General features: G+C 40.3%; 1 protein-coding gene across 1 annotated transcript in view; it reads left to right on the top strand.

The window, feature by feature from the left end:
* The window catches only part of RFLNA (refilin A), a 37932-nt gene extending 12485 nt beyond the window's left edge, over window positions 1–25447 (top strand). Inside the window, exons 3-4 of the mRNA XM_063457023.1 lie at window positions 19998–20107; window positions 23375–25447. Coding sequence (XP_063313093.1) covers window positions 19998–20107; window positions 23375–23708 — 444 coding nt within the window. The 3' untranslated portion in view covers window positions 23709–25447. The remainder of the gene's footprint in view (window positions 1–19997; window positions 20108–23374) is intronic.
* The last annotated feature ends 584 nt before the right edge of the window (window positions 25448–26031 follow it).

The following is a 26031-nucleotide window of genomic DNA, read 5'->3' on the forward strand; positions in this document are numbered from 1 at the left end:
TCTCTTGAATACCTGGGTCAGCTATCTGACATTTACCTATGGTTTACACTCTAATCCACTGGACTTGACCATGCTAAATTGCCGATTAAAGTCAGTATCCAGACGTGATTGTTTGAGTGAATAGGATATTTGGTATCTTTGGAAATGTATGGAGGAGAGCCATTAGGGCTAGATATCACTGTGTTTTGGTTTAATCTACTTATCCTATCCAGATTACACGGTATCCACGGTACTATTAATTAAATTTATTTATTTATTTATTCATTTATCCATTTATCTATTCATTTATCGATTTTCTCTCCAGGACTATACTCAGCTAGTCTGGTTCACTCCAGCCTCTTTGAGTATTATCATTTTTTTTTTTTCCTTTTGACTTGAAGGGGTAAAGCCCCAGGACACCCCTGGAGTGTCCATTAAGGTGCCTTTCCACTAGTGAGGTGGTGCCAATTCTTGTGACCCATCATCATAAGTGGAATCTCTCTAGTTATTGTCAATATGTAATTGGCTGTGGAAGCCCAGAGAGGCCATGTATTTTTTTTAATTTTTATTTTAATTTTTTCAGACTTGTTTTCTCAGGACAACAAGTTGTCTTCTCGAGTTAACAAGTTAGAAAAATATAAAAAATATTAACATATGGCCTCTGTGGGCTTCTGTAAATAGCAGATTGAGGCCATTATTTGGGATTATTGCTGTATACCTGCATAGACCAATGGATGCTGCAAAGGGGTGTTGAAAGGTCTTGCAAACTGCAGCTCCTATCTATAGTACATGACAAGGGCAGGATGCTAGCAGAGTGAGTGTCGATGAATTTAGTCTGCTGCTCCTGTCTGTATCACATGAGTGTGCAGACTGTAAAGGAGACTTGTATTGTAGACTGCTTTTCCTGTGGCGTGCAGACTGCATTGTAGACCTATCATATTGCAGACTGCTGCTCTCCCTGTCTGTATCACAGGGGAAGACTTGTCAGACTGCTGACTGCGGCTCCTATCCGTTATCACCCAATATCATAATCGGCAGCGGTGTAAAGCTGGTTATAGACTGCGCTCTGCCATCAGATATCTAACTTTTTTTGTTTTTAGGTTTATTTTTGTTTTATTTTTCCCCCGTAAATCAAAGTATGAAAACAATAACCCATGGAATATTTAACCACTGAGATCTACCAAACACGCACCTCTAAGATATTGTGCAATATATATATATATACCTATTTTTATGCTCTGCATTCTGTCTATAAACAAAGTTTGGGTGGCATACACCACAAAGCACTATAGAATGGGAATTTAGACCAAAGTATCCAAACTGTAACATTTTTACAACTCCACTATTTTTCAAGTTTTGATTACTTTGGGCTAAACTTTGCAATCCCTGGCGTCAATAAATTAAAAAATTAAAAATGAATAAAAAGTGGCATTGAAAATAGACATTTAACTATAACAAATATATATATTGTTTTTCCAAGATATACACACAGTATATGCGATTGGACGATCCTACTACCAAGTTTCGGATATTACATAATCCGAACTGTTTGCAACAAACCATTTTTCTGAAAAGCTGTGAGCCTGTACAGTATATCTTTTCATTTTAGCTTCATCTCTGGGCTGTCAAAAAGAATGATGAAAAAACAGGAAGGAGCAGGAAGGTGAAAATATGAGAAGTATGTGATCGTGATGGGAAACACAGAAATGATATTCAATACAGATATATTTGGTTTCCACCTCTTGTTAAAGGAGTTGCAGCAATGTTTTGCATATGGAGACTAGTTTAAGACTGTGCGGTCTCAGAACAGATCGCGTGGGATGAATCTACCTATCAGTTCCTATGACTCATTCCATAATAATTGTTCATTGAAATTAAGTTGTCATGAGCGCCTAACTTTCATCTGTGAAGTCATTGAGTGGTGACTGGGCTTATAGCTGCAGTGATTCTGTGTAAAATGTCACATTTATTAATAATATATCTAATCCAATAAGAACCGGAACCTCCTTCCACCAGAACATATGCAATGAACACAGGTTGTTACTATGTTTGGAGCGTTCTTTTAAATATTCAATAATAAAATCATTTTTATCACCAACTACATCCATCAACAAGGTATGGTTATCTTATTTAATTAGGTACGGCAACCAGGGATTTATTTTCTATAATAAAATGTACATTGATAACTCTTTTAAAGAGCATTTGTTTTATTCATCAAACTAATCATCATTGCATTTTTGTTTTGTGTTTTTTGTTTTGTTTTTTTAATGCTATAAGGTATATTTCAAGTATTAATGCAGGATATATATATATTGGGCACAAAGTACTCTTGTTCTAGTGAAAAGCAAAGCAGAGGTAGAAAAGTGGATAGCGGATAACAAACTCTTCCTAAAAACTGACAAAACTGTTACAATGATCTTTGGAACTGTACCTAAATTCCGTAAACTACAAATTCAAATCGCACACTGACCGCAGTCTGTTGTTTCAAATATCTTGTTCTGCCGCTTTTGTACTAGAATGTAATTACTTTACCCACTATTGTGACATATTAAAAGAGCTAAACTGTCTGTCGCTGGAATCCCGACGCACTCTTCATCTTTTCAGCCTTGTGCATAAGAGCATTTCTGGTAAGTTCCCACCCTATCTGAGTAGAATGCTCTCCCCGGCTGTTCCCACCTCCTATAACCTCCGATCCAGTACTAGCACGATATTTAGCATACCGCAATACAAAAAATAAAGTGGCTTGATCCTCATTTTCCTACAGAGCACCGCAATTGTGGAATAACCTCAGGGACACTATAGTCACCAGAACAACTACAGCTTCTTGAATTTGTTCTGGTGAGTAGAATCATTACCTTCAGGCTTTTTGCTGTAAACCCAGTCTTTTCAGAGAAAATGCAGTGTTTACATTACAGTGATAACTTCACTGGCCACTCCTTAGATGGCTGGTAGAGATCCTTCCTGGGTCATGGCTGCCTAAAATGCATCCAAACATTGTGTCTCCTCCTTCTGCATGCAGACACTGAACTTTCCTCATAGAGATTCATTGATTCAATTCATCTCTATGAGGAGATGCTGATTGGCCAGGGCTGTGTTTGAATTGTGCTGGCTCTGCCCCTGATCTGCCTCCTTGTCAGTCTCAGCCAATCCTATGGAGAAGCACTGTGATTGGATCAGGCCACCACTTTGATGTCAGCAGACAGCTTGTTTTTCTGAGGCAAACAGCATGCAGAGCTACAGCTTCAGGCTTGAATACAAGTAAGATTTTGCTATATTTAGGGAGGCATGAGGATCCTAGGGGGGCTAGATGGTGGTTTTAACACTATAAGGTCAGGAATACATGTTTGTGTTCCTGACCCTATAGTGTTCCTTTAACACATGACATGTGTGACATGTCATGATTCCCCTTTATTCCAGAAGTTTGGTCCTTAAGGGGTTAAATCTTCATTCAATCTAAAATCCGTTAAGAGATTTATGGACACATCCCTCAATACAGAATGCACGTGTCATGGTTGACTATATTTATTACCTGTTATGTGTTAAATTTTATATTATTTAGTATTTTGTAGTATTATAGTGTAACCATGGAATGTTTGTGGGCCCAGGACTTACTTGAAAATGAGAGAAACATCAATGTATCCTTCCTGGTAAAATAAATCATACATGCTAGTTGGAGCAAAAATTGGACAGAGAAATAAAAATCAGCCTTACAAATGAATGATTGTGTATCTATTCTTTATAGACCACATATCTAGAAGTACCTCAAATAAATGCAGTTTAAAATGCTGTAATAAAGTTTGGGTAATATCTGTCAGTGAGCACAAAATACCTAAATATTTAGTTTCATTTATATAGCAGTAATGTCTTGCGTTGGCACCCAAAATGTTTGAGTTTCATTTCCCGTTCGTCTGGGCGAACATCATGGGATACGTAGTTTACAAATATCTGGATTGTCAGCGTTGGCTTTTACTGGTATGAAGTCCTCTAAAAAAAATAGCATAACCATAACTTGTTTTTCAAAGTTTAATTTTTATTTTTATTTTTGTTTCATGATGTTTGTGTGTCCAAATCACTGCATCATTTTAGGGTAGTGTTACACTATTCTTTCTGTGGCATATACTAGAATGTTGTAAAAAATATTTTCCTGTTTACTAGCTTTGGGCAAAGATGTTATAAAGTCTGTAGAATATTAAAAAATTATAGGGTTGCCATCTAGCTGATATTTTACTGGCCCAGCTTGTAATTGAGTCTGGCAAGTGCAGGTATTGCACAAATACTGGCAATGCAAAGTCCTTATTTTTCTCTGATGGGAGACGTATGAGAAAAATGGAGCCAAAATATCCACCTTAGGTGCACACATTATACACTGCTCAAAAAAATAAAGGGAACACTTAAACAACACAATGTAACTCCAAGTCAATCACACTTCTGTGAAATCAAACTGTCCACTTAGGAAGCAACACTGAGTGACAATGAATTTCACATGCTGTTGTGCAAATGGGATAGACAACAGGTGGAAATTATAGGCAATTAGCAAGACACCCCCAATAAAGGAGTGGTTCTGCAGGTGGTGACCACAGACCGCTTCTCAGCTCCTATGCTTCCTGGCTGATGTTTTGGTCACTTTTGAATGCTGGCGGTGCTTTCACTCTAGTGGTAGCATGAGACGGAGTCTACAACCCACACAAGTGGCTCAGGTAGTGAAGCTCATCCAGGATCAATGCGAGCTGTGGCAAGAAGGTTTGCTGGGTCTGTCAGCGTAGTGTCCAGAGCATGGAGGCGCTACCAGGAGACAGGCCAGTACATCAGGAGACGTGGAGGAGGCCGTAGGAGGGCAACAACCCAGCAGCAGGACCGCTACCTCCGCCTTTGTGCAAGGAGGAACAGGAGGAGCACTGCATGAGCCCTGCAAAATTACCTCCAGCATGCCACAAATGTGCATGTCTGCTCAAATGGTCAGAAACAGACTCTATGAGGGCACGACGTCCATAGGTGGGGGTTGTGCTTTCAGCCCAACACCGTGCAGGACGTTTGGCATTTGGCATAGAACACAAAGATTGGCAAATTCGCCACTGGCGCCCTGTGCTCTTCACAGATGAAAGTAGGTTCACACTGAGCACATGTGACAGAGTCTGGAGACGCCATGGAGAACATTCTGCTGCCTGCAACATCCTCCAGCATGACCGGTTTCACAGTGGGTCAGTAATGGTGTGGGGTGGCATTTCTTTGGGAGGCCGCACAGCCCTCCATGTGCTCGCCAGAGGTAGCCTGACTGCCATTAGGTACCATGATGATGTCATCAGACCCCTTGTGAGAGCATATGCTGGTGCGGTTGGCCCTGGGTCCCTCCTAATGCAAGACAATGCTAGACCTCATGTGGCTGGAGAGTGTCAGCAGTTCCTCAGCAAGACAAAGGCACTGATGCTATGGACTGGCCCGTCTGTTCCCCAGACCTGAATCCAATTGAGCACATCTGGGACATCATGTCTCGCTCCATCCACCAACGTCACGTTGCACCACAGACTGTCCAGGAGTTGGCAGAAGCTTTAGTCCAGGCAAGGAGGAGATCCCTCGGGAGACCATCCGCCACCTCATCAGGAGCATGCACAGGCATTGTAGGGAGGTCAAACAGGCATGTGGAGGCCACACACACTACTGAGCCTCATTTTGACTTGTGTTAAGGACATTACATCAAAGTTGGATCAGCCTGTAGTGTGTTTTTCCACTTTAATTTTGAGTGTGACTCCAAATCCAGACCTCGATGGGTTGAAAAATTTGATTTCCATTTTTAAATTTTTATGTGATTTTGTAGTCAGCACATTCAACTATGTAAAGAACAAAGTATTATAGAAGAATATTTAATTCATTCAGATCTAGGATGTTATTTTTGTGTTCTCTTTATTTTTTTGAGCAGTGTGTGTGTGTGTGTGTGTGTGTATGTGTATATATATACACACATTAAGATATTACTTGTTTTCAAGTGTATTCTGGGTCCACAAACATTGCATCGATGCAATCGGGTACAGTATAATATTAAAAATATAAAGTAATATTAAAATGCACATATATACATTTAACACAGAACAGGTAAGAAATATAATCAACCGTGATTACAGGTGCGTTGAGATGTTGACTGTGATTTTAGGATTTTAGACTGGAGAAAGATTTGATTCTGTCTGTGAGGTTATTCCATAATTCCAGTGCTCTGTAGATTATAGGATGCAGGAATGGCTGGGGAGAGCATTCTACTCGTGTAGGGTGGGAGCTTCCCAGAATATATTCACACTCAGACATAGTATACACACAATGACACACACTCTCTGACACTGTATGCACACACTGCTATATGCATACTTTGACAAAACATAAATACAATGACACTGCTATACACATGCATACACTTAAAGTATACACACGCTACTATACACATTCAGACAATGTAGATAACACAATACTACACACAATCAGACCCAGTATACACACACTGCTACAAAGACACAATGTCTTAACTCCCAACTCCAGCATCCAGAGTAGTTGGACGCCAGTAGTAGAGGGGTAAACTGGGCAGGCCAGTAATGCGATTGCTTCATTGGCTCTGCCCAAAGGGGACGGGGCACCCAGAAAGTTGCAGTGCTATCTGCAGGGTCCCAAAAGTGGGACACCAGAGAAGTCAGGACAGCGAGACACCATGCACAAATTGGGACTATGCCACTGAAATCGGGATGTTGGGAGGCCTGCAGTGTACATACCGCAGTGTTTGTCAGTATAAAAAAACACACTGCTACACATACACAATCTACACGTACAATTGCACATAATACATTTGAAAGGTGAAACTTCCCTAAAGCTCCAAAAACACTATTTACAATGTATGTATTGTAGCTTTTTTTTTCTTATGTTACTGTCTATGATGTTACGTATGTGTAATTAATTAGATATAAAGCATACTTGCATATATAACTAACTATGCAAATTAGTTAGGCTGTGAACTTGATTCCCTCTTTTGCCTTCAAAGATTTGTATCAGGAACTTGATATTCAAGGATGGTTTTCCGAAACATTCAGTTCACTGTTATTATTAAATGAGTAATACTTTATATAATTCTAGCAAGGGATTAACACGGGACATCATGCTCACTGTCTGTTATTGACCTAGATCACACATCATTCCATGCCAGCCTGAAAACTTAATTATGTTTAATTATGCTTCTAAAGTATGGTATGCTACTGTCTTTGGAAACCAGAATGCATATGTGACTTATTTTAGCCTCAAATGCCTAAATAGTATTTTGTAGCTCATTTTTATTTACTTTATTTTTTTTCATCCATAGTCGTCCTTTTAACGAAACCTTGTTAATATATTGTATAGCTATTTCTGTAAAACTATGCAAAAAAAAAAAACTCCCTCTTAAAGGGGCACTCTAAGTACAATAACTACTACCAATCAGTGCGGTGTTTATAATCTACATAGGCTATATGCACGGTCTAATTTGTTTTGGGACAATCTAATTAATTTCATCTTGACAGTGCTTTAGCAGTTGTGATATATGGGTTTTTTGGGGGGTGGAGGGAGGGGTTTCCTGGCGTTTGTTTTGATTTTAAAAAGAAACCTGTTTTTTTGCTATACAAATCAGATTCCTAGAGTGACCTTGTAAAGGAACATTATAACATTAGAAACTGTATTCTTAACTCTATACTGTCCCTTTTCCTACTTTTTTCCAGACCTCAATGCAATACATTTTTTATAACTTACCTTTTTCCAGCGCCAAAGCTCCCTTGGGGTACTTACCGCTCCTCCTTCTGCAATATCATTGAGGAGGCATGACCTCCTCTGTGTTGGTCCAATTCAGTGTTGTAATAGAGGAGCATTTGGGACCTAATGCACATGTGCAGCAAGTACAGCACGCGCATTCAAACATTTCCATGGGAACCGCGTCACATGACCAAGATTTGTTCAGTATGACTGTCACTAGAAGTTGCAGTTTCTCAAAAACTGTAACCTTTTACATTGCAGAGTTAAAAGAGTAGGAACACTGCACCCAGACAACTTCATTAAGATAAAGTGGTTGGGTGACTATAGTGTTCCTTTAAAATCCCTTAAGGACACATGACGGAAATATTCCGTCATGATTCCCTTTTATTCCAGAAGGTGTGTCCTTAAGGGTTTAAGGAAACACAAGTTAACCGTACATAGTTCAATTGTGTAGCTATCTCTCATCATGTAAATTACTTATTTTTTTGTTTTCACCTTGCTGGCAAAATATACAGGCAATGCCCCTACCATTGCTGATGCAGTCATTGCTGAAACAGAAGCTGCAGGTTAGAAAAAAAGATTACCCAAATAACTGTAATCTACAGATATTGGCTTAATCTACCCAGCTTGACAGACCAAGTAGAAGTATGGAATTTCACGGATAAAGTATCATCTTTCTACGTCAATCTCTCTTAAAACAAGATCGTTTAATTATGACAGGTGTCTCTGTTCCAGACCTCACGGAGCCAATCCCCTGTTTACAACCTCTGTGTAAAAAGGAAATCGGAGATATTCCAGTGTCAGTATTTAGCTTATTTATATATTTATGGATGGTACACATAGTCTTTTCTAGCTACCCTGAACTCCGCAACCTAAGATACTTGACATCCAGAGGGGGGAAAGCCAACTCAAACAAGAGGGAAGCGTTTTCAAACAGAATGGAATATCATTGGAATTCTAATACAAACTAGTGATTACACCAGAATATTCAGCAAAATGTGGAACAATTCAAAAGTTCTAATCCGCTCTTTCTTGCCATATGCTGCTATTTGGCTTTATCCATGTCTTGGGGCGTATTATGGTGACCAACATCTTATTTCACAATGATGCTGACTTGCCTACTATAAAAGGAAAGGGGATACATTGGTCATCCAGACATGTTATTGGTTTCAGGTGAATACGAACAGTGTCTTTGATTTAAAAAACAAAAACAAAAAAAAAACATTTCAGTCAAAATGGTTGCTCTTGATAAACCTTTTCCAGTCGTTTTCTTGTTTTGTTAGTTTTTGTTTCTTTTTTTGGAGGAGGACTGAATTTAAAAAATGTTTTTGCTTGGATTTAATATTGCCCAACATTCTAATTATCTCACTCAGTCTAAGTTTGTTTGTTTGTTATTTTTTGTTTCCTTTTTTTTTTTTGGTGTTTTTTGGGGTGCGGTAGCTATAGGATTTGATGAAAGAATACATATTCTTTTAAACAAAATATAAATGTAACATTTCCACCAAAGGAAAGGGCGTAAGTCATTACACTTTTTGTAAAAGGACTGTTTAATAATATTTGGTATCTAGTTTGTTCAGCTTTGTATACATTAACTCTGGAATTCTAATCCTGTTAATGTTTGCCTCAGGGTTTTGAAAGACCTGTGTTCCTTCAGGGTCATGCTAAAGAGAAATTCTGTATTGTCTGTTATTTTATACCCTGCTGGCATCTGCTTAAAGCCTGCTAATGGAAGCTGCACAATTAATATTCAGCAAAATTCCACTGAAATGACAAATTATGGGCCAAAATAATTCTCCAACTCGACCTTTCTGACCTAAACAGGTAGATTCTATTAGACAAGTCAAGTGTACTTATTGTAACCAATAGTGTTTTTCCCGTGGAAGTCAATGGGGAATTAGCTGGTTGAAGCACCACAGTAAACGTTATCTCTGATAGAATACATCCCAAAATGTCCTATTTTTGCCTCTTAATCCCCTAAATTGTCAGTTTACTGACCACTGGTTTCAATATATGAATTCGTGACCACAGCAGCCATAGAATGTTAACAGAAGGCTAATACTTGTTCTGGTGTACTTCCTCCTATTCAGGCAGGTGTATGCACAAGGAGGTTGTGACAGCACGATGCAAGCACAGTAGATTAATTTGATATTAAAGGCATTATTTTCCAATCCAACACTAGCGTCATTGTTCAAACATCAATCACTTGGGCATGTTTGTATAAATGGACTTTATAAAACTGCAACTCGTATAGTATTCCAAGGTAAACAAGGCCAACTGCAGCTCTTAGTGACACTATTGACATCTAGTTCCAGCTGAATTATATATTTTATTATTGGATCGAACTACAAGGTCTGTTTATATTGGAACAGCATGGTCCTCCTTGCTAGAGTTTTTTTTAGTTTTTTTGTTAATTCTATTAACCTCTTGTTCTCCAGACTATTTTTGCTCTGTTTGTGGAGAGAACATACCAGTATGATAAATGAAATGGGATAAAAAACTAAGTTGGAGGGATTTCAAGAGGGAAAGAAGATCTATAATAGTTTCCACAAAACTCAGTTGTGTTTTGTTTTTGTTTGTTTTTTGTTGTCATATGTTTTTAAGGAAGTGTAAACTGCATTCCTGAGGCAAGGATTTTTGTAGGTAATGGTTCAAGATCGGGTTCCTTATTCCCATAGGTTAACCCCAGGTATTAATTGATATTTTGATCTCTAACCCTGCTTATACAGAAGAGACCTGGCATTAATACACCACAACATGAAATGCTATGCCACAAAGTCACACAATAGGCACCCAGACCACCTCATCTCATTGAAGTGGTCACGGTGCAGTGCCCCTATCCCCTTAACCCTACAATATAAAACATTGCAGCGCTAAGACTGCCTCTAGTGGCTTGTATGTGCAAGAGTACAGCTTTCAGGTCTATTGAGGATCCCAGAAGACTGCAGATGGGCCAAAATAATTCTCGCAGATGATGGGGGGACTGTAGCTTCCTTTAATACATGGCTAAGGGACCCAGGGAGCCACTATCAATCACCATTGATGGCCAGTCCTTGAGTAACAAGATCCTTTTTAATAAGCACATCAAAACGATTTACCATGGCCTTGGTGCCCTGTGTGGATATCACCTAGCAGTTGTGACACCCGTAAGGTGTCTGGTAATTTTTATTTAACATTCTGGTTTTTGTTTTGTTGCTCCCTGAAAATATATCTTAAAAAGCGGATTTCCCATTCTTTTCAAAGCATCTGCCAAAAGTGTGTATGTAGGAGTTTTTTTTTTTGTTTTTTTTTTTATTGCTGTATTCGTAGAAATGATTTCCGTCTGAACTTGCACAGTCAGGCAACTCTCATGATGCGTCTCTATGGCGCTCTCTCCCTGGGGGCCAGCTGGGGCCGAATAAGCTACAGCTTCCCGTGATGCAAGAAAGATAAGCACAACAAAGATTTTATCTGCTTAAAAATAGGAAATCGACTTGGCAACAAAGGTGAGATTGCTAAGATCGCATATGCTTTTAAATTGTGCCGGTCATTTAAAATTTCAAGGATAAGATCATTCATTACTCTATACAGAGATATAAATTAAGGCAAAGCAGTATATAAATATTTGTAAAGCGCCAACAAATTCCACAGCGCTGTACAATGTTGGTGAAGGCATTCCCATTCACACAATGTGAATATTGAGGGGGTCACCAATATGGGGGGGAGGAGCAACAAAACAACTGATTATCTGGCCTTGTGCTAAGAAGTGTATATTTTTATTTGTATGATGGTTTGTCAGATGCATTCTTGCTGTATGTGTACCTGGGATGTTTCTTTAAGCCCTTAACCCCTTAAGGACACATGACATGTGTGACATGTCATGATTCCCTTTTATTTCAGACGTTTGGTCCTTAAGGGGTTAAGGACCAAACTTCTAGAATAAAAGGGAATCATGACATGTCACACATGTCATGTGTCCTTAATGGGTTAAAGCTGATCACTGATAGCAAACCTGCTTTAGGGAGTCAAACTGAGATCAGTCAATAGAATTCAAGTACACTTGTGAGGCATGCTGCTATTCTGTAGAATTTACATCTTGTAGTCTTTGTGATGCTGGCCCAGAATTTTAATATAAAATGTGTTATTGTTGGCCAATCTTTCAAAAGGAAAACAAAAAAAAATCTTCACTTGTAATTCAAATACCCCCACAACTCTCTTGCTCTTGTCTTTTGAAAACCCGATCTATCAAGAGAAATTCCAACCAGAACTAAATGTAAAAATATGTTTGAATATGAATTTTGCAGATTCTAGGCGAAACTGGAGATTCTGTGCCAGTCTGGTTTGAAAATAACACTGCAATGCCAAAATTTTGGCTTCCTTGGCTGTATTCTTGCCTTTAAAATATACGTTTTCCATGATGTTTTCAAATGGTGTAAAAAAACAGATATCCAAAATCTAGTGCCTTACTAAAAGATTTAAAGCCTAAGAATGCTTTAGATTTTTTTTTTATATATCTCTGTTCTTTGGAGCCACAAGACCCATAGTCACTGGTTTAGGTGATGTATCACATTAGGATCTGAGCCGTTACATTAGGCTCTATTATATGTGAGTGGACCATTTTGCACATTGTACACATAAAGGGTGTTGTAATACTGTTTTACTCTATATTTTCTTTTTAATTTTAATTGTATATATTTGCACAAATCCATTGAAGGCCCTATTAAGTTAGGTAAGTAATAAAAAAATGTGCTTCACGTTTTACTGTTTGATTGCAATTTTATGTATATTAATGTGTCTGTGATTGCATGTTTGTATCTGTTGTGAACATTGGTGTGTGTTTGAGCATGTTGCTAATTGTGTGGCAAGTTATGTATTTGTATGAGTGGCTAGTTATGCATGTTTGTCTCTAAAAACATGTATGTGTTTGTGTTAAAGGGACACTATAGTCACCAGAACTACAGCTTATTGTAGTTGTTGTGGTGAGTATAGTCGGTGGTCCCATAAGGCTTTTGCAGTGAAAAGGTAGTGTTTACATAATATCAGCAATGTATTTATCGTGAGGCTAGCAAGGCATTTGCCTTGGACGGCACTTTCCATGGGGGCGGCAAAAAAACGCCTTCCCCCAAATGCCCTAGCAAATACCTTGCTAGCCTTATGTCTACATTACAGCCTAGGAACGTCTCCAGTGGCCACTCTGACTGCCACTGGAGGTGCTTCCTGGGGCAGTGCTGCACAGTGTATGCGGTGAACTTTCCCCATAGAGATGCATTGAGTCAATGCTGATTGGCCAGGGTGGTGTTTGGCTGTGCCCCCATTCTTATTGGCTGAGATCATCGTAATTGAGAAAGCTTTGTGACTGGCTGAGATCATTATTATTATTATTATGTTATCATCAAATCTGTCAGTGAGAAGCCCTGCGCTGGAAATAGGTGAGTCGATCACCTTTCTAACAAAAGGTAAGGGAGGCTGACCACCTAAATGGCGGTTTTAGAACTAGAGTGTCAGGAATATAGTGCCCTTTTAATGATGAGGGGGCTAGGCTCTGCGAATGTGTTGTGTATTGTTTTTATTTTTTTTCCAAGGTCCTTGCAAATCATATTGGTAAGTATGGATGCTGCTGGAAGGTTTAGCCATCTCCGCTTGCTCATGCACATTCTCATTGCACATTCTCACATCAGAGCTCCAGAACTGATCACACTTGGTTGCATTCTTCCACTGAAATGTGGGGAAGTAAGATGCCAAGTTGGAAAAATTCCTGAAGTTTATCCTTTTTCCACCTGTACTATTTTGACCTAAATTTAGCATTCAGTAGTTGGTTCGAGACTATTCACTGTAAACATCCATTCTTCTTTGTATTGTTTTCAAATTGCCCACTCTGTGTAAAAGACAATAGTCAACTCATCTTTAATAAACTGCTTATTTACTTAATTTATTGCAAATTTTTACACTGCAGTTTTCATAGTCTTATAAGGTGTGATTTCAACTCTAGAATGCCTACAATTCACAGAGGCTCTAAATCACTAAATCATTAGTGATGTCGCGAACATAACCTTTTCGGTTCGCGAACGGCGAACGCAAACTTCCGCAAACGTTCGCAAACCAGCGAACCGGGCGAACCGCCATAGACTTCAATGGGCAGGCGAATTTTAAAACCCACAGGGACTCTTTCTGGCCACAAAAGTGATGGAAAAGTTGTTTCAAGGGGACTAACACCTGGACTGTGGCATGCCGGAGGGGGATCCATGGCAAAACTCCCATGGAAAATTACACAGTTGATGCAGAGTCTGGTTTTAATCCATAAAGGGCATAGATCACCTAACATTCCTAAATCACAATGGATATGGATTGACACCTGACATATGACATATTGACACCTTGACATATGGATTGAAACCTGGCCTCTGAAAATTGGGCATTATTCTAGGGGAAAAGGGAATCACAGCACCACGACCACGACGGCCCCTGCGGGGTGGCCTGCCTCTGCCTGTAATTTTTTGGGGGGATTAGTGGTACTATGCGTGCAAGCTACTGTGAGACCAGATATGAGTGGTCGTGGTTGTGGTGCTGTGATTCCCTTTTCCCCTAGAATAATGCCCAATTTTCAGAGGCCACGTACCCTGAACTTGAAAAGTTCTGAGGACATAGTTGACTGGCTAACACAGGACACCCAATCTTCTACAGCTTCCGCTCAGAACCTTGACGCACCATCCTCCTCCAGCTTAGCTTTGGGCACCTCTCAAGATACCACTCACCCGCCTGCCGCCACCACCAACACTAGCACCACAGCCGCTTCATGTGAAAAAATGTTTTTGGTTTTAAATGCACGCTATTGTGACACCAGCTATGAGTGGCAATGTGCACTTGCAGAGGTTGGCAGAGTACACACTGTAGGCCTGACACACCCGCTTGAAGACAACTAACAGCTATTCAATCTATAACAGTGAAAAAAGTTTTTTGGTTTTAAATGCACGCTATTGTGACACCAGATATGAGTGGCAATGTGCACTGGCAGAGGTTGGCAGAATACACGCTGTAGGCCTGACACACCCGCTTGAAGACAACTAACTGCTATTCAATCTATAACAGTGAAAAAAAGTTTGGGGGCTTTTAAATGCACGCTATTGTGCCACCAGATATGAGTGGCACTGTGCACTGGCAGAGTACACGCTGTTGGCCTGACACACAGACGCTTGCAGACAACTTACTGCTATTCAATCTATAACAGTGAAAAAAATTTTGGTTTTAAATGCACGCTATTGTGACACCAGATATGAGTGGTGGCACTGGGCAAGTGGGCACAGTATCCACTGTGAGCCTGACACACAGACGCTTGCAGACAACTAACTGCTATTCAATCTATTACAGTGAAAAAAAGTTTGTGGGTTTTTAAATGCACGCTATTGTGCCTCCAGATACGAGTGGCACTGTGCACTGGCAGAGTACACGCTGTTGGCCTGACACACAGACGCTTGCAGACAACTAACTGCTAATTAATCTATTACAGTGAAAAAAAAATGTTTGTTTTTAAATGCAAGCTATTGTGACACCAGATATGAGTGGTGGCACTGTGCAAGTGGGCACAGTATCCACTGTGAGCCTGACACAGAAGCTGGCAGGCAGGCAGGCAGGCAACTGCAATTAGATTACACACAAAAAAAAGCAGACTGATGTTCTAGCCCTAAAAATGGCTTTTTGGGGTGCTATCCTTACAGCAGAGATCAGATGAGTCCTTCAGGACTGTAGTGGACACTGAATACACTAGCCTAGCTATACATTTCCCTATCAAATGAGCAGCAGCTACACTTTCCCTCCTCTATCTAAGAATGCAGCTTCAGAATGAATATAAAATGGATGCTGTACAGGAGGTGGGAGGGTCTGGAGGGAGGGTCTGCTGCTGATTGGCTGGAATGTGTCTGCTGACTGTGAGGCACAGGGTCAAAGTTTAGTCAATGATGACGACTAGGGGGCGGATCGAACCGCGCATGTGTTCGCCCGCCGTGGCGAACGCGAACATGCTATGTTCGCCGGGAACTATTCCCCGGCGAACAGTTCGGTACATCACTATAAATCATGATAAGCTCTACTAAAAGTCATCACTCTCTTGCATTCAGTGATAAAGACGTTCAGATGGTTTGGGCTAAAGGCACTATTTGTAAATGCGTTCTAGTCTACACAGAATTGCCAAAACATGTCGACCTGATTATAATTTGGGAAGTCTCACTGCTGGAGGCTTTTTTCCAACCAAAAGAATGAAGAGCATTTTCCCATTTCATAATTACAATTAATTTAACATAATGTTGATGCAGTAATGCTGTTGCAAATTGATTATAATAATAAAAAATAATAAAATACTCGTTGGCATTTAAAGTTATGCAAAGGGCATGTTGATGACTACTATTTTTACATCTCAAGCCTTTAACTCTCAGAATGAGTAACCAGGAATGCCAGCTTCTGGCAGTCCTGTAATTCCAGTTTCTGGAAACTGCAACTCCCATCATGGTTATCCATCATGTTTACTGAAGATCACAGGAGTTGTTTGCGCTGCTTGGGTTGTTGTATGTTGCCTGTTCTGGGAAGGGTGCGGTGCCAAAGGATTAAATGGCAATACTAAGTGTAATACAAGCCATTTTGGCAACTATTTAACACATTAATTTTAAATATTAATGTTAACATTTTAAAACTTAATTCTGCTATCACTGTGCATTGTATCCAGTCATTTAAGAGAAATGTTTCCTTTTAATCTATCTTTTTAATAATCTCTAGAGAGCAATAGCATATTCTAATAAATGTTATTGCTCACAATGAAGTGAGACATATGGATACCTTTTTAACATGTATCTTTTGATTTCCCTCTTTCATATTTGGTAGGGAAGGGTGGGGGGAGAGGGGGCCCTAGCTAGGCTTCTTGCTTACAGGGATTGTGAGTCTCATAGAATCATGTGTTTTAGATGTTGGTAGAGTACAACAGGCAGGAGTTGTGCAAGGTCTTTCAGCACTGTGTGGGTTTATGCTTAAACTGGCGACCCACAATCTAATTTCTCTCCAGGCCATGATTGGCTCATTGTGAGCTCTCCTGGGAGATTAGCAGCTGCCAACCAGGCTGCTAGGATTTAATGACCATGTATGTTGTGGATGTATTTGCAAGTGGTTTCAGGTGAGATGGGAAATTAGTGTCAATGGATTCACCCATATATCCTCTGTGCAATTTGTTACTGACATCTACACAGAAATATGTGCATTTCAAGTAAATTACTCTTAGCCCAAGCCAAAACTTACCAGCCCTCCCCTGATTCCATACATGTGTTGCAAAAAAAAATAAAAGGACCCACATATTCATCCCTAAACAAGGGGAACAGAAACATGCGATGCCCATCCCAAAGGTGTTTCAAAAGAATGGAACACACCCAATTGCCATCCCGACCGTAAAATCAGCTCTCATCTTATCCTGCATTATACAGACCTATTGCATTCAAAAAATTGAGCAGGATTATGAAGCTGACATACCATTTTTGGAAAGGCTTGTCCACAATTACTTTGCATGCTGGACCGATGGTCCTTCTACTGAATAAGAAGGGTGTGCTCTGGACCACAATTTGTCAAATCTTGGGTGTTTACATCAGAGTAGATGCCAGCCAGCAACTGTTCTCAAGATGCTACCGTGTCTAATACCTCTTCGGCCTTGACTCCACCATAAGCTCATCCCAAACCACTAAGCTTCCACTCCATGATGGCTATAATTGCCCCGCAATGCTTATTGTATTGAGATTCCTCTAGGTAAATGTTCAGCAAGTTGTTGGGGCACAGTCTCTGAAAATCTAAAATGATAATTAAGCTTCAAGCACGCTGCAATGCAAAGCTTATAAAAGTAGTAGTTTGAATGGAATATTATCATACCATGTTCAACCAAAGTACAGTTCTACCTCATTTCCCTAGGATAAAATAAACTAGTCCAGAATTGTAGGTCTCTCAGCACAATATGAGCTGTGTGAAACCTTCTGACAGAGTGCTGGCTGTAAGACAATATAACGCTAGCGGTCTGCTTTAAAGAAACCTGGAATTTATGCTCGGTTATTTAGACAAGGCCAGAGTCTGTCATTAGGACAAACTGCTAGCTACTGCTTGTCTGGAGAGCTTGAAACTTTGAAGTGCTCAAACTCCTCATAGAAAACGATAAGAAGTCTGTTTCTGAAACCAAGGCAGATAAATGTTATTTTACATAAGATTTGGTTATTTTAAGGGGTTACTCAGAGTACCATGACCAATTCAGTGATTTTAAGGTAGTCCTAGGTAGGTCCTGGTACTAGACCCACTGTACATACCTAGTTTACTGCGCTGGGCTCCACCCAAGGCCGGGAATGTTTTTATGTAGCTTGAAAGTAGCACTTGTGACCACGGACATCACTGTGCAAGCTCTTGCCCAGGTACAACAGTGTTGTTAGATACATGATTAATTAATGAAGTAGATCTGTTGGTGGCGGGAAGAACTTGGTTGAAAGAAAAATGTAAATGTTTCACAAAATGTGCTATGACTCAAAATGGCTGCTCACAAGGTTAAGGGTATAGTGACAGGATCTTCCTTGGCTCAGTATCCTTCTGTGATTCTCAGTGAGACATCGGTACATCCTGTTTGTGGTTGCCTGACATTTCTTTTTTTAGTCCTACTTTATTCACTTCTGAGGTAAGTTGTTGTTTTTTTTTGTTTTTTGTTTTTTTTTAAAATCCACTTCAGCTTGTTCTCTTACCTGTTTTTTTGTTGTTTTTCCCAAGGACTGGTAATATTATGGTTATTTTAAAAAAAAATTACAAAAAAAATTAGTGTCTAAGGCACGCTATATTCAGTCTAAAGATGACATGCATTCTGCTGAAATGTCTTCATTATGTAATTTAAAAAAAAAATTTTTTTTAAATTCTTAATTTTTCTTGTGCATAGATTGACAACAAGCGTGTAGAGCCATGAAAGCATCTACAAGCATTTCCATAACATTTCACAGTGTGGCAGTTTAGACGGCACGTTTTTATATTATATGAAGATATCAAGCTCTTAAACATCGCTTTTGTGGTATAACATGCTAAGCTAGACATGCATAAAACAGAGCTACTTGCGCTTAAGATTATAGGTTTGTAGCTTGGGTGTAGTGTGACATATAGGCATTAAGGGTCCAACGATTAGATTAACTATATGTGAAGCTAGCAAAGGTAGCAGTATATTATATGAAGCAGGCTATTTGGGTAAATATATGCCTTTGTAGCGCATTACAAATCATAGAAAATAAAAATAATAGTAAATGCTGGACGACATGCTTGTTATATACCTGACATGTCTTATGGAAAACAGCACGAGTAGTCTCAATGAGTTTTACATTATGTCACATATTCTGCACTCTTTATGTTAGCATGCATACATGCCTAATGGGTCTGCCCAAACGTATGACCAGTTATATGATTCAAAAGGCAGAGGATGAGAAATCCTCAGGCAGGTTCATAGATTATTATTATGCTTTAAAGTTATGATAAACGACTAGTGGTTACAGGAGATTATTTTGCCCCCAGAGACCCCCTCAACTATATAGCAAGCTGAGTAGCTCTGCCCCTCACGTTAATTAAAGGTTAATAATGGAAGGCAAGTGTTAATAACAGAAAGCAGACATCAGTAAGAGAGGGCCCAGATTAAAGGTTAAACCTCAGAGTGGGATAAAATTCATTATGTAATTTAACACCAAAACAATGAAAATGCTTCTGAGGAATGCTTCTGGACAGACTATAATATACCAGAAAGACTAGAGTTGTAAAATGCATAACAGGTGCAGCAGAAACCTTAACCCAGACAGGTTTTATTAACCTCATTAAACCGGCCCTGTGGACAAAATAGGTTTCTTGATTCTGTGATTTAATAGCACTTTTTAGAATGATGATCTCTTGCATGTATGAGTAGACTCCACTGAACAAAAAACGTGCATCATAAACACAATTTGTTCTCTTATTTTATTTTAAAATGTCTGTACAGAGCCCTTCTCCAAAACAGTTTCGCAGCAGATTAACAATCATACATTAATTGAAATTGTTTTAATACAATCAAGATGTGATATAATTTAGAAGTTATATAAATATAACCACAACATCTCCAGCACTTGTGAAGATTTAAAGATGCCCTCACCTAAAGATGGCTTTAAAGAACAATAGTATTTGGTGCCTTCAAATGTGTTACAGTAGAGTTTAACTCTCTATTCTACAGGTGACCAGCAAGTTGTAACCAGGAGCCTTTCTAACCATCAACCTGTCTCTCTCTGCAGATTCCATACCTCCTTCTGAACAGCTGTATCTCCGAGACAAGACCCAGAATGCATCCAGTTGTTTTTGGCGAGAGCATTGAAGTGAATCCAAGTCCAGTCCAGGAAATCAGGTAATTCACAAATACGAGGATACTTTTAATGGCAGACCTTCTGGTGGGATACATGTAGGACCACTGTACCCCTCTCTTAAGAGGGTGCTCCAGGCACCAACTCGTGGTGGGTTCCATTATCGGATTAGGGTACACTTGGTAATGATGGTAAATAGGTATTGTATAATCTTATTTTGCAGTGTTCCTCTTTCTGCTACAAAAAATCTACTTTACTTGATGCCAGGTTTCTTTGAGTTGAGATTCAGCTTTGTTCAGAAGAAAGCTGTCTGTGACCTTACAGAAACCCTTGCTGAACAACAAATCCCATACTGTGGCCATAAAGCACTGCTTATTGGATATTTACAGCATCACCTGTGAAACATGTAGCAAACTCTCCTCTTTACTCTGCTTTTGTATGCATGTTTAAGTGTGTTGAAAATTGCTTTAAGCAATGGTGAATCGATAAACATAGCAGGTGGTACAGCTATGGTCGGGCCTAGTGTCTGATGGGATCTAGCAAGTATCAGCTGTAAGTTATACACATTTGTGTCCTCTGCTGGCCTTCATTAACCTCTACATATAATGCCACAGTATCATGGGGATTTCTAGGGGGGTGCTGACAGGGCCTGGATCCCCTGTAATACTGAGGGAGAAATAACTCCTCCAATTCTATAATTTGCCACTTTAGTGAACCATATTTGTAGTTAAAGGGACTCTCCAGTGCCAGGAAAACATATTCGTTTTCCTTGCACTGCAGGACCCTACAGTGCCCCTCTCCCTTCTACCCCCTCATCCCAAGTTGCTGAAGGGGTTAAAACCCCTTTCAGTGACTTACCAGAGTCCAGCGCTGATGTCCCTCGGCGCTGGGTCAGGCTCTGCCTACTCTCCTCCCCTGCCTACGTCAGCCGGCAGGGGAGACCTAATGCGCGGCAATGACCCCGCACACGCATTAGATCTCCCCATAGGAAAGCATTATCCAATTTCGGCGATGCGGGAGGTCCTCACACAGCGTGAGGATGTCCAGCGTCGTTTAAAACACCTTTCGTGGTCTAAGAACACGGAAGTCCCTCTAGTGGCTGTGTGATAGACAACCACTAGGGGAGGACTTAACCCTGCAAGGTAATTATTGCAGTTTAAAAAAACTGCAATAATTACACTTGCAGAGTTAAGGGTGGTGGTAGTTGGCACCCAGACCACATCTGCCCATTGGAGTGTCCCTTTAATTATACAGTAGTTTTGGGGACCTTGCTGTGGGTGCATGATTTTAATTCAATGGACTGAAGGGTTAATACAGCCTGATTTGGGGTTAATACAGCAGGTATACCCTTTATAAAAGTATAGGTTTATCAAATACTCTGAATCCAGTCAACAGTTTGGTGTTGCAATATGGTTCATAGAAGACACAGGGTTTAGGGTTGGACTTGCATCATTATAAAGGGCAAGTTTTAGGAGGAGCTTGAGTCAATATATGTGGAAGAAGTCCTAAAACGTACCCATGGGCTGAGACCCCATGGTCATTTGCCACTTTGCAAAATCCATGCATGGTATGATGTCTCACATACCTGGTGCCATATTAAGTCAGTCACTATGGTTGGAGAGTCATAACAATATGCACAAGTCTTATTAAGTCTCTATGCTGCAGATTTTGGTTGTCCAGAAACATGCTATGTAATTGATGGTTGTAACGGAGCTCCCTGTACCCCTGGCTGGGTACCTCCGACAAGGACCGCTTCCTAGCTGGAACAGGGGACAAACCACAGCACTTCTGCCCAGTCACTGTGGCTTGACTGGGGTCCTAGAATCGCTCCCTTCTGGAGCCGAATGGGAATTCGCTCTAGACAACCCCAGGCACTGGACGACACTCAGTCCTGGGAGCTCTAGTCCTTACAAGGACTTTCCCCGTTGAATCCTCCACACTGGAACAGTGATTAAAGAGTAGCTCTTTCCCCTCCCAGTAACCAGACGACACATAGTTCTGGGAGTACAAGCTTGAAAACGTTTAATAGCAGCCACAACTGGCCTTATATGCATGTCCCCATGCAAGGGAAACTCCCCCCTGGACCTAAGAGTAAACCACAGTAGAAACCAATACACAATTACATTGACTCTCAGATCCAGGACACTCCCATACATAATCAGATAATCCCTCCTCTGTGCCTGGGAGATATTTGGATCAGGAATTACTAATCTAATCCAACTATCTCCAAGCACAGAAAAAACACACTTTTTTCCCCAAAAGTACCCTAAAATACATGAAACCCCCCACAAAAGTTACATCCTCTGCCGAGCAACATTCAGGAACACTGATACAAACTAGGCACAACAACGCAATGCATAAGCCAATACCTGACTTGTTAATACTGTTACAAACTGTTATATGTTAAACCAACGTTTCATCCTAATCTCTTCTTTCTGTAACCCTTTCCCCATAAAGTACAAAAATGAAACACCAACAAAATAAAGAATTTATAAAAAAAAAAAAAAGTGACATCCTCTGATAGCCCTGATCTGGGTGCCCAATATCCAAAAATCACTCGGATCAGTTCAGGGGTTCAGGAATTTCCTGGAATCAATTTGTTTGACCGACTGCACGTATGGTCCCATGCCCAAAACAGTTCCAGAGAATCAGGGTTGCGGTCAATCTAGTTCGGTAGTTTAAAAATGAACAAACTACCGAACATAGTCAAGTCTTACCCTTGAGCTTGTTCCCCTTGTTCGTGGGAACGTTTCCACCGAACAGTGTCTTTCTAAGTGTTGTCGAACCGAACGCAGGCGATCATGGAAGTCCAGCAGTGTTTGGTAGTTTGTGTCTGAAAATCGTTCCAAGAAACACCGCAGTCTGGTTTCATGCGAACAAGATGGCTGCCACCTCATGGTCGTCCATAGGAATTGCGGCCACCCAGACGAACACTTAGAACACTGAGGTGGAAATTGTTACTATGCAGCAATTAGGCTTAACAAGCTCCAGGGTGGTCTATGGTTTGTGCGGCTGTTCGGTTCCCGAACCATATAGTCCAAATACACGAACGGAGACTTTTACATCACATTTTACAGAGTCCAAAGTCTGTGGGCAGGAGGCTGGCAAGCAGGCAAACTCACTTGAAAAAGGGGGGTTTGTCACAATGGTTATTTCAAGAATCTGTAAATATCAACACAGTTATTTATGAAAGCTTACATGTTCAGCTTAGTTCAAATGTAGACGTCAAGGATAGGAACAAAATAATGACTGTACTAAATTGTGCACATACTATGTTCAGGATACTCGTAACTTTCACATTTTCTTTACAGATGCAACTCTGAGGTCAAATATGACTCTGAAAAGCATTATCGAGACCATATCTTTTATGCCCCGATTCCCACCGCTACGTCTTACAGTGAGACCATCATCTCCCCTCCCAACTGCACATGGAGGAACTACAAATCCCAGGTTATTTTTGAACCTCGCAACAAACCCCTGAGATTCCAGAGTACAACAATCATCTTTCCAAAACACGCCAAGAACATTTACAGAACAACCCTCAACTACAACTGTGGGGCAAGCAGGAAGTGGTTTTCATCTAGCGTGCAGCTTGAACTGTGCGAAGAAACAAGCCCGTGTATGATCTACACAGATAATCACTAGTGCCATTTATTGTTCATTGGGAACTGGAGTACTCCAATGCACTTTGCCACACAACTATAGTGAGAGAAGGGGCTGCACCTCCAAAATTCGGCATGATCCCTGTAATATTAATGCTTTTAGAATTTATGGCTTGCATAATGATCTGGAGCATACAACTATATAAAGATCTGGATTTTTGTGCATCATTCAAATGGATAATGTTAACTGCTCTGCACATTGTCGAGCTAACTTTATTTCATGTTTTCCCGGGTCTAATATTATAAAGGGTTTTACAAGTGGTCACTGGTAACAAGAGCAGATTTCCACATTAAATATCACTCGTTTTAATTTTTTTTATTATTGTGAAATAAATTGGTCCCCTGTAAAGGACAGTTACAAATATTTTTAAAGGACTTTATAAGGTCAAGGATAAGACTAGAACCATCATGGTGTGTCCTGAATCTTAATGTTGCCAGTGCTTCTCTCATTTTAATTAATCAAGAATGTAGAGAAGTGATACAGGTCGGGTGGTCAACTCTCCTATAAAGGAGGATATGTACTAAGGTGTGATTAGTAGGAGAACTTTCATTCCAGCTGGAGAAAGTGAGTGTGTCGTGAAAGTATTCCATCTTGTAACATCCAGTACTTCTCCAAGGTAGAGATGTGATCAGTGCAATGGGTGGTGCCTTCATTCTGTTGGCACCAAAGCTGGAGAAAGTGAGTGTGTCGTGAAAGTACTCCATCTTGTAACATCCAGTACTTCTCCAAGGTAGAGATGTGATCCGTGCAATGGGTGGTGCCTTCATTCTGTTGGCACCAAAGCAATTAAATTATAACGAGGTTCTAGCACAGACAGGGATATGCACTTAACTGGGAATTGATCACAGAATTCCAGATTTTAGGCTAAAAAAATCCCCAACAAATTACTGACACTTCCCATTTTAGTGTATAAACCTGAGAGGTTCTGTGAATGCAGTTAATATATAGCAGAAGACACTGTTAGATGTCCTATTCCTCCACTGGTGGTAGAATTATTTATCTTTTTAGATGTGTAATCTTAAATGTGTGGAATTAGTCGTCTGTATTTGAAAGGAAACCAAATTACTTTTTGATGGCTGGATTTTAGAAGACATATTTTAGGTTGTATGAACTGCCATGAACCAGGGTGAATGGAAAAACAAACCAAAACATTTTAGCACTTACCTCTGCCTCTTTACCTCCTTCTATGTTAGGGAATAGATGGGTTTAACTATGCAGCAATAGGTAGACCAATACAGAGGGAATTAAATTCCATTAATTTGGAAAATGATACGTTGCGATATAAATATGGTAATTGATAAGCACGGGACTGCCAGCCACCAAATATAGAAAGCACATAAACTGATTGACTGGACATAAAACTGATCTAATGCTTTTTCAGACAGGTAATCAATTTTATAGATTAATGCTGCGAATAACACATAGATATTATCTGAGAATATTTACAGAATCTGATGTTCTGTATACATGATCTAAAGGCCACTAAACTATTTAATTGCATATCATGGTACTGTGTGGGCTTTATGGGATATGTAGTTCAACATTCATCAGCAGTTTCAGTGAAGATGGATCTAATAAATGCTTAAAGGGACTCTCCAGGGAGGTGATTTTACTCACCTCGTTCCAGCGCCGGGAGCCTCGTGAATCCGCGCCCCCTATTTCGTCAAAATGACGAAATAGGCGGGCGCGAGCAGGGAGTAATCAGACGCTTCCATTTGGAAGCATCATTGCTCCCTTGTGCGCATGCGCGGCTTCGCCACACATGCGCACATACTTCAGAGGGCGGCATTCATGCCGCCCTCTGAAGTGCTGAGCGCACTACCGCGCATGCGCGCAGTGTGCGCGGCCCTGAGCTGAGTGACAGCTCAGCTCACGGTCTTTGCCCGCCCCCCTCCTCCGCTGACAGGCTGGAGAGAGAAGGCGCGCACACAGTGCCTTCTCTCTCCTGAACACGTCAGACGTATTTTAATACGTCTGACGTGTACAGGGCCTTTTTAGGGCCCTGCGTGGTAGGCAGTCCCTCTAGTGGCCGTCTGAGTGACGGCCACTGGAGGTATTCCTATCAATCAATGTAAACACTGTATTTTCTCTGAAAATACAGTGTTTACATTAGATTGCCTGCAGGGAGCTATAGATAATACCTGAACAACTACATTAAGCTGTAGTTGTTCAGGTGACTATAGTGTCCCTTTAACTCGATTTGCTTTTTCGATAAATGGAACTAGTCACTTATAGACTCTCTTTCTAACAGGGCCTGTTAGAGTGGGGGCTTGTATGACATGTACCCACATTCTCATAGAGGCAC

This window comes from Pelobates fuscus, chromosome 5, assembly GCF_036172605.1.
Source record: "Pelobates fuscus isolate aPelFus1 chromosome 5, aPelFus1.pri, whole genome shotgun sequence".
Classification (NCBI taxonomy): domain Eukaryota; kingdom Metazoa; phylum Chordata; class Amphibia; order Anura; family Pelobatidae; genus Pelobates; species Pelobates fuscus.